Source organism: Vigna unguiculata, chromosome 11, assembly GCF_037176805.1.
Source record: "Vigna unguiculata cultivar grain cowpea cultivar isolate G323 ecotype 2 chromosome 11, ASM3717680v1, whole genome shotgun sequence".
Taxonomy (NCBI): Eukaryota; Viridiplantae; Streptophyta; class Magnoliopsida; order Fabales; family Fabaceae; genus Vigna; species Vigna unguiculata.
Genome location: NC_140802.1, coordinates 43,845,961 through 43,860,819, shown reverse-complemented (window position 1 = coordinate 43,860,819; position 14,859 = coordinate 43,845,961). Strand labels below are relative to the sequence as shown.

Below are 14,859 nucleotides of genomic sequence, written 5' to 3'. Positions count from 1 at the left end.
CAAATTTAGTTGTGATCAGGTTATCTAGTTTTCTGTGATTTTATAATATATATATTCTTTTTATTTCCAGCTTTCAACGCTTAATCAACATTTAAAGCTTTTACTTCCCTTTTTTTTTTTGTATTATTAGTTTATTCATGAGCTTTAATGCAGCTATTATACACATAATTTAAATTCCTACATATAGTGTCTATTTTTCATTTGACTTTTATACAATTAGAAATTATTAATATTCAATTTAAATCCTTACAATTATTTCCAAAAATGTTTTTGTTTTCGATATAGTATGTTAGATTTGTATGAATTTATGTTAACGTTCAAGGATGAAATTGAAAATGACTTTTATTACGCATACGAACGAAATATAAAAAAGGTTCCTTTATAAACTTGACATTTATTTTTAATTAACTTTTCTAGAGTCATAATTTTTAAAAAACGATATCATAATTGTAATTGGATAACGTGAATCATGTAAAAAGATAAAATGAAAACAATTTGTCTGAAAAGAAAATCTGAATTAAATATTAAAAATACATTCTACCCGACTATTATGTTTGTCTATTCTAATGTTAATTCTCATTAGTAACTCTCTTTTTTTTTGTTGTTAAAAGTAAGAAAAGTAATTCGTGCTTTTTTGTGAAAGAAAATTAGTAGTATTACTTTGGTCCTTTATATTTATTAACTAATAACTTTTATGAAAAATCTAACTGGTTATTTTTAATATTTCTTTCTTTTTAGTTGTATTTTTTAAAATAAACAGATTTTTACCAACAAAAATAAAAACACGATGAAGGTACTCTTCCTGTAGTTTTTTTTTAAAACTAAAATTAAGTAGGGTTTTACTTTTGTACTTATTTTAATTTAAATTTAATTACAAGGCAAGTCAACTTTGATTTTTTTTTTCTCTCTGCACTCGCGATTTGATACCTTCTCAATAATTACATGAAAAATTAGAAGAAAAATATTAGGTGTGCGTGTAAGAAGAATCTGGGAAACTTGTTGCTCAATCACGATCACTCTCAGAGTTCAAAGGGAATGAATGCTTTTTCTCAGAACAATAACAACAACACCAACTTTAATCGTTCCATTGTTGTTTCCCTTTAACCCCAAATAAAACCCAACAACACCAACTATAAAACCCAACAACCATCGGGTTTCGGAGATACAATGATTGGGCGCAGAGACAGAGAGGGACCCTTGATGAGGAACATCAACCCAAATTCTCTACGCAAATCCAGGGTCCTAACCGCAGTTGCAATTGGCGTCTTCATTGGATGCGTCTTCGCTTTCTTGTACCCCAATGGCTTCTTCGTTTCTGACTCTGTCGCTGCTAATCGCCGCCTCTCTAACGCGGGATCCATAACCCAGGTTCCATTTTCGTCAAAGACTCTGCCTTTTTGCTCTTTCTTACTGTTTCAGCTTTCGGGTCTCCTTGCAATCTTCATCACATATGTGATTGCCGTTGACTGGGATTTCCCAATGTTCTGACCAACTGTTTTTTTTTTTGTTGGATTGTGTTTGATCTTACTGATCTTGCTAGTTTTCGATCTATATGTCCTCATCTCTTCCCTGGCTGAACAATGCACACTTGTTTCATCTTTTTAAGATTTGTGGATTTGTACGGTGGTCAATTTTGCTTGTCGAATTTGGTATGATATAGTGATGTTAGTATCAATGTGTGCTTATAAATGGTCGTTTTGTCTACATTAGTATATCCTGAAAATCATGTCTGGTTGGTTTCTCTGCCTCGGGATAAAGCAATCTCCTGGCTTAGATGCTAAACTGGAATTCTGTTTGTATGGTGATTGGAATTTGGAGATATACCTGACATTGTTGAGTTTCTTCAGACGAGCTTACGAGGCAATCTAGGCATAATGCACAAGTCTGCCTACTATTCTTTTGGCTTTATTTGAATAGGCAGAGTTTGATATTTCTTTGATTGGCTTACACGTGATTTATAGGATTGAAATTTAGCTATGCACAAACTCATTTGATCTTGCATAAGTATCTTTCTGTATGAGGAGAAGTACTAGTAGAAGACTCTGTAAGACTCTTTATCATCGGTTAAAATCTATTGAAAAGAAAATTGTAACTAGGAATTTTAAAATGGGAAGTGTGTTCCAAAAAATATGTAATTTCTGGTGATCTTCAACCAATAGTTAAGAGTGTGTTCAAAAGGATGTGTTTGATCCTATATGAAAGAAGAAACAGCATCATTTTCATTGTGGATTTTGTTTGGCAGGAAAATTCAGCTGGATGTGAATCCTCAGATCGGGTCAACCTGTTGAAATCAGAGTTTGTAGCGGTATCAGAGAAGAATGCTGAGCTAAAAAAACAGGTGAGGGAATTGACTGAAAGGCTTCGGCTTGCAGAGCAAGGGAAAGACCAGGCTCAAAAGCAGTTCCTTACGCTAGGTAAACAGGTTAAGCCTGGACCCTTTGGTACTGTAAAGGGATTGAGAACCAACCCTACCGTTGTTCCTGATGAGTCTGTGAACCCGAGATTGGGAAAGATATTAGAGAAAGTTGCAGTTAAACGAGAGCTTATAGTTGGACTTGCAAACGCCAATGTAAAGGAGATGCTGGAGGTCTGGTTCACCAACATCAAGAGAGTTGGCATAACCAACTATCTAGTTGTTGCTTTAGACGATGAGATTGTAAAGTTTTGTGAATCAAATCAAGTGCCGGTGTATAAAAGAGATCCAGATGATGGTGTTGATGTAATTGGAAGAGTCGGGGGTAACCATGCTGTCTCTGGTCTTAAATTTCGTATTCTAAGAGAGTTTTTGCAGTTGGGATACAGTGTTCTTCTATCAGATGTCGACATTGTATATTTGCAGAATCCATTTGATCATCTATACCGGGATTCAGACGTGGAGTCCATGAGTGATGGTCACAATAACATGACAGCATACGGCTACAACGATGTGTTTGATGAACCTGCAATGGGTTGGGCTAGATATGCTCATACTATGAGGATATGGGTTTACAACTCTGGTTTCTTCTATATCAGACCAACAATCCCTTCAATTGAGCTTTTGGATCGCGTGGCGACACGGCTTTCGAAAGAGAAGGCTTGGGACCAAGCTGTTTTCAATGAGGAACTGTTTTACCCCTCACATCCTGGTTATGATGGCCTTCATGCTTCCAGAAGAACTATGGATATGTATCTCTTCATGAATAGCAAGGTTCTGTTCAAGACAGTGAGAAATGATGGTAACCTCAGCAAATTGAAGCCTGTAATTATTCATGTGAATTATCACCCTGATAAGCTTCCCCGAATGAAAGCAGTTGTTCAGTACTACGTTGATGGGAAGCAGGATGCTCTCAAACCTTTCCCTGATGGCTCAAATTGGTAACCTTGCTGCTGCTTCTGCTGCTGCTGAGGGTATATTTTCTTCTTGTTTAGACCAGTTTCACAGTAGATTTCATTAGCTACAAAGCATCTGTGTAGGTAAAAAATGATATCATTTTATGAGCACACTGAGTTATATGCTTTTAGGCCCCATTCTGAGATGGTTCGGTTTTTTCTTCTTTCTATTGATTTTTAATGCATGCTTTTTGGTGGGGCTTACATGAATTTTGTTCTGTAACATTTGTTGTATGCTAATTCGAAGTTTTTTGTTGTTTTTATGTCAACCATTTTATTTAGGGATCCATTCTCCATCTCTTTTCGTTCTTTAAACCAAATCAAACTTTAGACTGGAAGAAGATTTTTCAAGAAATTTTAACCATAATTCAATGGAAAATTAACCGAATCAAGTAAAAATAAAGTCGAACGGTTAAATATTAAGTAAACGACTAAATTTTAACTTTTAACATTTGTAATCAAATTAAGTTCACTTTTTATGTTTGGCTTTCTAAGCAAATTTTAAAAAAATATCTTATTTGTATACATCTGTGTTGTGTTTGGATGAAATAATTTAATAGAGTAATTCATTTATTTTGAGGATTTGAAATTCTTTGAAGTAAAATGATTTGTTTGCATGAGAAAATTAAAAGGAAATTGAAATTGAGAAATTTAAAGAAGGTATCCCAAATAATTAAAGTAGTAGAATTTTAAATTCACTCAAAAAAGAAGGTAATTGAAATTTCACTCCTTTTCACTCCTCTACCACTCCATTCATGAAGGTTGAGTTGAGTTGACCTGTGATGAAGGGCGAGTTAAGTCAGTTCGAGGTGAATGTCAAGCTGAGTTAACTTAGGTCCAAGGTTGAGCCCAATCGGCAAAGGCCGATGGTCGAGCCGAATTGAGCCGGGTCGACGGTATAATCGAGTTGGCCCGGGTCAAAGGTCAAGCCGAGTGGTCCAGGCCGCAAGTCGACCCAAATCAGTTTGAGCCGAAGTTGAGTTGAGTCAGTCTGGGTTGAATTTGAGCCAAGTTGGTTCGGGCCGAAGGTCATGCCAGACCGAAATTTTAGCCAAGTTGGCCTTGGCCGAAGGTCAAGCATAATTGCTCAGGTCGAATCTTCGTGAGTTGAGACAAGTCGTCTCAGATCAAAGGTCGAGCTAATTTAGCTCAGGCTCAAGGATATAATTGTATGAGTGGCAAAGTGGGTTGAGCCAAACGACCCAGCCCACCAACCCACCAAAACGAGGTGGGCCCGTTTGCCTAGCCCGCCCCTGGCTTACTTTTATTTTTTAAATTAAAAATAATTAAAAAGATTAAATCTATATTATATTTTTGTAAAGATGTAGATATGCAATACTATTATAATTTAAATCATTAACACTTACAAACTAAGTTCCAATTATTAGTTATAATAAAGTAAGTTAACATATAAATGGTATTAATTATTTTAATTAATCTAATTAAAAATATTATTTGATCTAACTAAAAACTTAGAAAATACTTATATGATCAAATATGCTTTAAATATTCATTTATAAGTACATATACAAACAAATTTTATAAATAAATAATAGTAAAATTTTATAAAAAAAAAGTGACGGGCCAACTCGTCAGCTCACCTGTGGCGGGGTGGGTTGCAATTCCTAGCCTGTTTTATAGTGGTGGATCAATCTAACTCGACTTGCTTTTGGCGGGCTAAGGGTGAGGTGGGCCAAAACGGGTTCGTGGCTAAACGGTTTTGCCACCCCTATAGAATTGAGTTTATTTTAAAATAAAAATTAAATTCCTTTATTCAAACAAAAAAATTGAATTATAAGATATTTCAATTAGGGATGACAATGCGAGTCGGGTCACCCTGTTTTGGCTCGCCCCACATTTGGGCAGCATAAAGTGGGTCGAGCTGGCCCATCCCGTCTTACATAAAAAATGCAAGCTAATTTCTTTAGCTCGTCTCACATAATTTTTGGCATGCAGGTTTGCGGGCCAGTTCGCGACCCGCATGATAAAATATTTATTTTGTATTTTTTTCACCAAAGTGTAAGATTTTAGTAACCTTATTTTTATTTAATTAAATTAGTAAAAATAAAAAATTTCTGTAAGCCTATTTCTAAAAAAATAAGTAATATTCAAATTATAGAATTCCTAATTTTTAAGTATATGTATGTTGAAAATAAAAATGATAAAACAAGAGAAGAAACACAAACAATAAAGTTGTATTTGGATAGACTAGAGAAAAAACTCTAGTGGATAACTTTCTTATAAGAAACACACACGATATATTGTATTGGTGTCACCATATTTTAAAAGTTTAATTAATGCAGGCTCACCAATTACTGGCCCACATTAAGCGAAGCAGTCAACGAACTAAAATACTCTATCCATCCTGCACTTTTTCTTGGAGGCCTAGGCCTACGGGTTGACTCATCCACATTAGACTCTTTAATTTTAATTAATCAATCTAAACAAACTATTTAAAAAATTAAATGAATTCGATGATAAGGATTTCTATTTCATTAAATAATGTTTTTAAGATATTAATTACTTTCTCCTATTCATGTATAGATTTTATTTATCATAAACACGTCTTCAGAAATTTAGAAGATTTGCATTAAAATGAATAATTTTTTTACGAGAGTTCTAGTTGGCAAAGTACTGGTTAACATTAATCTCAGACTTAAAGTGACCAAGATATTTTCCTCCTGTCGATTCGAAAACTGAAATGTTAGAAACACAATCTCTCACATATTTTTTAAAAATATTTTTATTTATTAAAATGTGTTATAAAACATAAAAGTATAACTCTTATTCAATGAGTCTACTAATAATTTTTTGTATTTTTTTAATAAATTTTAGCTATATAAAAAGCATGTCAAGAGAAATATGTCAACAAATGCTACAAAAATACCCCTTTCAAAAATAGTCAAATGCTACTTATATACAATAATGGAAACTATGAATATAGTCAAGGGAAAAAAAGTTAGAAAACTTAAGGATAGTATCTTCAATAATGTTATTTAATTAAACTATCATCCTGATATTTTTTTAAATATTTTAATACAAATATTTATTACATAATAACATTTACTTTGATTGGAAAAAAACACAAACAGTATTAAGTACTAAATCTAAGTTTTGTCCTCTTATTTATTCTCTATTACTTGTAAAAAAAAGCAGCTTGGAGGAGAAAAACACAATCACAAAACTTCATAACAAAGTCTCAAAATGTCATCCTAAAAGAATAATCTCAATGTGAAACCAAAAAAATTGGATACTACTATGAAATTAAGGAAAATGCCAACCATTACCTTAAGAGTAGGACCATAATGTAAAAGTTTTGAAAGCTAACAGATAAAAGCTTTAGTGATGTCTACAAGGAAAGGCAATTATGGCTTGTAATGTGAAAATGATAGATCTTAGTTTAGATAAGTTGAAATTTGAATCCTCATCTGTCATTAGAGTTTTGATCATCATCATCAGCATCTGATTCAGCAGACTTCATATTCAAACCTTCCATTACTTTTTCTTTACCAAACATCTCATTGAGTTCATCCTGTATCCATATATAACACATCACATCAGATGCTGAAGTTTGTGGTGTATCAGTATCACGTTTCCTGGTTTAGGTAAATTATGTTTATGTTTTACTATGTTTCTATATAATTAGCTAAATCTCTTCAAATTGCTTCAAAGAAAGAATGTACTTAGTCATTGAACTTAAAAATCTATGGTAACAGGAAAATAGCTTGATAAATAAGGATTCAGATGGCATACCAGTAAGGAATCGTTATCTTCTATCATCTTATCACACTCATCCATACGGTCATGAAGCTCTTTTCTGAGTGCAGCATTTTTGGCATATAGATTTTTAATGGAAGCATGTAGCCTTTCACATTCCATCTGCCAAGATGAAACACAAAAGTTATAGAAAACACTAGGACTAGATAAGAGTGGAAGGGTATACGAAAGTGCTCAAAGATCAGTTTTCCAAAATTTCATAATCAATTTGGATGTATTTCTATTTTATGTTTTCCCTTGTTAGTGTATTCATGTTCAAGTTTAAATTTCTAGAATACAAGGTATCAATTGTCCTGTGACAGAGATTAAGTGGATCAGATCACAATCGAATCGTGACGTTTGGATTGTTACACTCTTAAGTAAAAAAGAGTTGCGCCCTGATTAATGACTACAACTTTTAGTTTAGTGGTAAGGACTCGATCCTGACGGGAAAGATGTCATGTGCAAATTTATGCCAGAAAATTCAAGTGCATTTATCATTGTCTTGTCACCTCATGTACTCTACAAATTTGTATATCTTTATTTTTGTATAATCAATATAGCATATGATAAATATGTTGGGTACCTTCATCTTCATCCTTGATCGCTTAGCTGATTCCTCCTCTGATTGCTTTCTTCTTTGTTCTTTTGCATCATCACTTTCCTGTCAAAGTAAATGCAGACCAATTGGAAATAGTGGACATGAGTAATGATTAAAAGCAAAACTATAACTATGACATGTATTTAGCAAAGAATTAGTAAAGATAATACTGCAGAAGCCCCTCCAACAAGCCATACATGGTGGTATGTAGATTTGATGATACTTATATTTAAATTTTGGGTTGATGAAAAGTCCCACATCGTTTAAAATAAGTTAGGGGTAAATGTTAATGACTATATAATGGACTCTAAGTCTAAAATATTCCTTGTTCCAAGTCAAAGATACTTTGAGCTAGTGTTCCTCGGATTGAAGACTTTCTTTCATTTTCTTTGTATTTGGAGTTTTCACATTATATTCTTGTGTTCTTTATATTAATTTTATTTATCTATTAATAGGGTGATTTTTAGGAATAAAGACGATAATGTTTTTAATTGGTGATGATTTTTTCCAACATTAAATAAACCAAATCATGTAGATGGTGTAGGTATAAGCATATTTAACACATTTAAACATGAAAGAAATCAACGAGGTGAATCCATGCAATGTATCTTTGGGCCATTATAACACCAATATTAAACCATTGATAGTTGAATATCATAATTAAATTCTCCTTTTGTACACAGTTAAATTGGTACATATAAATTTCCTTCCAAGGTAATACTACCTATTAATTTCACTTTCCCTTTATCTTTTGAATTCATTAAGATCAAGTTCCCTTCTCTAACATAGAAAGTTAACCAGAAAGATAATATGTGACATAATATAACCCTCAAAAATTCAGTACCTCATTTGCAAGTTTAGGATTAGTGGCAGATAGTTTTGCACTCAAGTTCCTGTTCCTCTCAGTTGGATTTGCTTCAAAATGATTCGACCCAATATTTGCTTTGTGTTGAACAGAATTACAATTTCCAATACTAGTCACATTGTTTCCACCTCCCCCTGATCAAATCTCATAGATCATAAGACAGTGATTTTTCTTCTTTTATACATCAAATCACAAATTGATGAACTCAGAACATACCATTTCTGGTTGTCACACTGGATTGTTCTTGCTTAGCTGAAAAGATATCCTTCAACTGAAAGGAATCATGCTAATAAGCATTATGAACTGTGAAGGTGACAGCCAGTGTATATCTACTGTACAATAAATATGCATGTATACCTTCATCATCTTCACCTTTGGTCTCTTACATGATTTATTCATCACCTTCCTTTTTCTTTGTTCTTTTGTATCATCGCTTTCCTGTTAAAGTAAGTAGGTATCCCTAAGAATTAAAAGCACAAACCATTGGCAAGTACTTATCAAAGAAATTCATGTTCACTATAGCACACATCACGATAACAATAATGGTGGTATTTTTTTCATCAGAATGACCTTAATTGACAAGGAATTGATGTAGAAAAAGTAAAGCCAGTGCAAAATTGAACGCAAGTTTAGAAAGTATAAACATATGCAATCAGAAAATCATAATATTCCCCCTGCAATAAGCCACACTGGGTGGCATGTAGATTTGATGATACTTGAATAAACCAGACCATATAAATGGTGTAGCTATAAAGGAATTTAATAAACTTAAATATGGAAGACATCAATGAGGTGAATCACTGTAACTTCGGACCATCATATCATGCAATTGTAAACTAATGGTAGTTTAACACGATAATTAAATTCTGCTTTTTGATTCAGTACAGTTGAATTGGTAAGTACATATTTCCAGTAACATTACAAACGTTGTGTGTGAAATTTTTTTCTTTCTGGAAGAATATTAAAAAGAACTTTTTAGATTTTAACGAATTTATGATATATATCTATTATTGGAAAAAAATGAGTTATTCCATGTTATTCTTTTCTAGGTTAAATATGTATTTAATCCTAAACTTAGACGTGAAATTAGAATTCATTATTTTCTTTCGTTTTCATATATTTTTGTTCTAAACTTTAAAAAAATAGATATAATTTTTTAATCTAACTACATAATTTCTTTTTTTAATATGTCGATGATGTTTTAAAATGCCGTTTAAATTGTGTACCAGGTCTATTAAATTTATTTTGCCTTTATATTAGGCATTCATTCAGAACCTTGTTTCGATTTCCTAATATAAAGGTTAACCTCAACATGTGACATATAAACTAAGAAAAGTTTAGTACCTCTTCAAGTCGAGGTTTAGCGGAAGATGCTTTTATACGCAAGTTCTGATTCAGATCACTTGGATTTGCTTCAAAGTTACCTGTTTCAATATTTGTATTTTCATCATCAGCATTCTTGGCATCTCCCACACTGATCAAATCTCAGTTCATCAAACTTGAATTTTCTTCATAATTAAATGACAAATTGATTAACTTCAAACATACCAGTTCCAGGCATCGTCCTGGAGTGTTGTTGCTTAGTTGAAGAAATATCCAGCAGCTGAAAGGACCAAATATTATAAGCATCTTGAACTAAAACATTAACATGTTTTTATTTTAATGTTTTATTAAATTACTGGTCTTTACGAGTTCTAAATATAAACAGTGACAATGTTGAATCATATTCTATATCTGATTGTAATATTCAAACACAGTGAAAATACTCTAAAATATATCGTGCAGAAAATATACAGTACTGTTCAATGTAAAAAATTTAAACTATGTGACCTCATTTATTCTCTTTATGCTTGAGATCTTGGGTGATGTATGCTCTGCCTTTCTTTTTCTTTGTTCTTTTGTGTTGTTATTTTTCTGTCAAACAGTTCAGCAGGAAATAGCAGACATCAATAAGAATTCAATGGAGCAACCGTAACACTTTCTGAAAAGTATTATCAAAAGAAATTCATTTTCTCTAATTCTTCTTACATTGCAATGTATATGCACCTTTGTTGATCCACCGTTATTCTTATTATCATTGCATGTAACAGTTGTTTCCTTGCTTTCAATAGTCACACTGTGCACAAACAATTTGAAAATTACTGTTGAAAAAAATGCAATGGTGATATTCACCAGCAGAACAAACGTACCTCCTTGTTGATCCTTTCATGTTGGTTCCTTGGATTGAAGGCCTTCTTTCATTTTCTTTGGCTTTGGGAGCTACGTTACTTGTTGGTTGTGAGATCTTGTAAGAATGGTTCCTGAAACGCATGTTGTTTTCAGCAGAAGCTGATAGAGAACTCTGACCAACCTGCAAAATTGTGAATATTCAAACACATTCATCATGGAAGTTATAAACCTATCAAATGACTGAGGAATTATAGTTACCCTTGCTGCCATCATAGGGTAATTGGAGAACGAACTACTTTGATGGAGAGAACCATATTGAACTGGCCTATTCCACATCTGGATCAAACAAGATATAAGAAGAAAACAAGTGTTATTTTGGTCCAATACACTCCTTCACGTTAAGGTATATACATCACGTGCATGAGACTAGACATTAATAGGTAGTCTGATAACAGGTGAAACTATATGTCCAACAAACACAAATCTCGCTGGTACGAGAAGCTCCAATTATAATATGCATGAATACATATATCACTACCTGACTTCCGAACCGTGGGGAATAAAAGCGAGGACTGGATGGAGTTAAACCGGAAGTTGGAGTGGACCCAAAATTACGAAAAGCGGAAGCCTAATTAAAAATTATGAGTGTGTCAAAGTGTTTGTTTCCAATGAGAATAAGTATAAAATGTCTCAAAAAGAATGAAACACTGATACCTGAGAAGTAGACCAAGGAGTTCGGCTTTTGGGAAGGTTTGGTATTTCCTGTTAGAGAAAGAGAATTAGATTCAAACAAGAGAATGTGTATATCATGGTGTGAGAAGATTGCAGAAACAAGAATTCAGTAGAGATGGTAAATATGATGTTTGCTTACATTCATAGGAGAAAAACTTCTGTCATCAGGCTTGGCAACTGTCTTGTTTTTCTCCTTCATGATGATCAGGAATGAACTCAGTATCTGATTTAATGAACAAATTGCTTTTAGATCAAATGCATTGAACAAGAGATAAAGGTGACCGTTTATTCGAAACTTGCTTTGAATACAATATATTATTTGAGAACAAAATCATTGATTTTCTTTGCATTTGTTTCTCTTGGTGAAACTTATAGGATTAATCTGACTAGCTTAAATGGTGCATGTGTGGGGTTTATCAATCGCCCGCATTAGTGCTCTTCATAGATCCTATCATTGAAATAGAAGTGATAAAATTCAAAGTGACTAATCTGTGGTTAACGATCCAAACTTATGCTGTGTTTTTAATTTATTCTGAACACTTGAGAATAGTAAATCATCTCGAGTGTGAATTAGATATCAATGGATAAGTGTGCTGGACATTAACGTAGGGTGACAATGCGGACTTGGCGGTCCGGAAGAGAAACAAAAACGGATCGAGATATTGAACCTGCTGACATAAAAAAAGAAAACTTGCATTTTTTATATTGGTTACTTTTCTTCTAAACAATTTTTGTATGAACGTTCCAAACTTTTGTATGAGTGAAAAAAATAAGTGTTATATATTTTTGAATGTGCTAAAATTTGAATAATATATCGTTTACGTTAAAGTAAAAGTACAAATATGATGAAAATGTTGAATTATCAATTTATCATCTAATATACAAGTACAAATATAATGAAAATCTTTAGAAGCTTTATCATAAAAATTTAAGAAAAAAGAAAGTGAGCCAAAACTTATGCAAGGTGGACAAACTTTTTAGCCCACATTTTCACTGCGGGTGGACCAAACGTGGGGTGGGTCTAAACGGACCGAATCGACCCACATTGTCATGCTTACATTAATGGATGATCCAATCAAAGTCTAGTAATACTTTAACTGAGAATAAATTTTGTTAAGATAAACTCTAAATTATAATTCTAAAACTATGTTAAAAAAATAAACTTTAAAAGTGTAACTAAATTTTATAAAATTGATTTTTACGGTGAAATTTACATATCTTTATATATTTTAAAAGATCCTTATATGGAACTTTCAAAAAAACCATTTGATGTAGAGGAAAATACTGGATTAACAAGGCACGTTTAAGAAGAACACAAATATCTTTCAACATCTTAAGTGAATCCCGTCAACCCACAACAATGAATATTGTACAAGCAGAAATTTCACCAAAAACCGAGTTTACACAGTTTAAGAATAAAAGGAAAAGATCTTTCAACATCCTAAGCCAGTCCAATTAGAAGAAGTATCACAAATTTCACCACAAACAGAAATTCAGTTTACACAATTTGCTTTGAGTATTTCTGTTTTTATTTTGGTTTATCAGCTATGAGGACATGAAACACAAATGATAAACCAAAACTAACATCCAGAAAACATAACTGAAAGAAGAACGTTGAAAACAGATTTCATGTTTAAACCAATATGAATAAAATGTCCTGTGTCTGCATCAAAAATCAGAGAGAAAAAGAAGAGAACAAACCTGTGTGTGTGTGGCGCCAATGCAAGTGCTTACGAAACTTTATGAAGTGTTGTTGTCTATTGATTATGCATGTTTCTTCTTATATTCACACAAGATACGTTACATTATTATTATTATCATTGCTAACGAAAATACTGACGCCGTATTTGTGTTCGTATTTTTAATTTTTATAAAAATTTGAGTTGAAACAAAAAATATATAATATAATTTTTAAAATAATTATTAAATATAAAATTAGAAAAATAAAATATGTAAATAAAAAAAAATTAAAGTAATTTTTAAGAAAAAAAGTTAAAATAATAATTAAAGATAAATTATTTATAAAATAATTAATTTTTAAAATAATAATTAAAAATAAAATTGAAATAACAAAATATAAATATAAAAGAAAATATTTGTTTATATATCGTTATAGATTATTATTATTATTATTATTTTATATATATATCATCACATTTAATGCACAACATTGGTGTATTTTATCGCTGTTTGTAAAGATTGGTAGGCATGTCTTATTTTGGTTCCCACCAAAGTGTATGAACATTCATATTTAAGGAAATAAATAATTTACTTCCTTTATGAAACTTTTGAACTGTAGGAGTATAAAGAAATTTGAAAAACTTGTTGAATTTGTATTTTGATATTTACTTTTCAGATTTGCACTGTGATATATATACCTCCCTATCCATATAGATATAACTGAATGTGTTTTCAAAACCGGTAAAATAATAAGTTTTTGTATGCTTGTTAAAATTCGACTTCATTCTTAAACTACAATAAAAAGGAAAACGTCGCAATAAATATTTTTTTCCAATAACATTAAATACAATAAATGTTAAGTATTTAATAAGCATTAAATACTTTATCTTCTTTCTGATAATTTCTTTTATTTCTTTAATTGCATAATACAATGACTATTTAATGAAAAATAGAACAACGGATAATATATTATAATTTAAATTATTTTAAACTAGTGAAAAGACATGATCATAATTATAATCATTTTTCTATAATAATAAAAAATAATAATTTTTATTTATTTTGTAAGTAGTTATATAATTAAAAAAATATTAAGTTTAAGAAATGTCAAATAAATATAAAGAAATAATAATTTAAAAAATAAAATTGATAAAATGATTATTTTAATTTTAAAAAAATATTTAAAGGATAATTTTGAAAAATAAATATAGACACTAAAAAATAAATTTCATTATATAAGTATAAATATATAGGTAAAGATGATAAATTTAATTTGTTTAAAATATTTTATTCTGCTTTTAATAATTCTTAATAAAATATTTATTATTTAACTTAAAATTGTATATGTCCTAGTCAGTTGTTTTCCTTTCTAATTAGAACAGTGATTATTTGTTGGAAAAAAAAAGTATCAGAGTAGGCTTAAAACTTTAAACAAATATATTTTAGATTAAAGGATAATATTTTTTTAGATAATAATAACTATAATTTTAACCTTTGCAAAGCAAGAAATATTTAAGATTTATCTATACTTACTCTAAGGGACATTCCAATTTTTTTTTACATATTTCTATTTTCAATTTTGCTCTTTAATAAATAAGTGTTTGTTTAAATTAAAACAATTGTTTGACTTTTTTTAACTGTTTTATTAAATTTAACTGTTTCATTCATTTTTTTCTTAAATTAATTA

At 31.1% G+C, this 14,859-nt stretch overlaps 2 protein-coding genes across 2 annotated transcripts; one reads left to right on the top strand and one right to left on the bottom strand.

The window, feature by feature from the left end:
• The first annotated feature begins 956 nt into the window (after positions 1-956).
• LOC114169794 (arabinosyltransferase RRA3-like) lies at positions 957-3,638 on the top strand. The gene is made up of 2 exons (XM_028055100.2): positions 957-1,368; positions 2,243-3,638. The coding sequence occupies exons 1-2, from the start codon at positions 1,168-1,170 to the stop codon at positions 3,356-3,358; spliced, it is 1,317 nt and encodes a 438-aa protein (XP_027910901.1). The 5' UTR covers positions 957-1,167; the 3' UTR covers positions 3,359-3,638.
• Positions 3,639-6,578: 2,940 nt separating this feature from the next.
• Positions 6,579-8,852, bottom strand: LOC114170414 (uncharacterized). The gene is made up of 4 exons (XM_085668580.1): positions 8,571-8,852; positions 7,712-7,789; positions 7,123-7,248; positions 6,579-6,901 (listed from the first exon to the last, which is right to left on the bottom strand). The coding sequence occupies exons 2-4, from the start codon at positions 7,721-7,723 to the stop codon at positions 6,794-6,796; spliced, it is 246 nt and encodes an 81-aa protein (XP_085524706.1). The 5' UTR covers positions 7,724-7,789; positions 8,571-8,852; the 3' UTR covers positions 6,579-6,793.
• Positions 8,853-14,859: the final 6,007 nt, after the last annotated feature.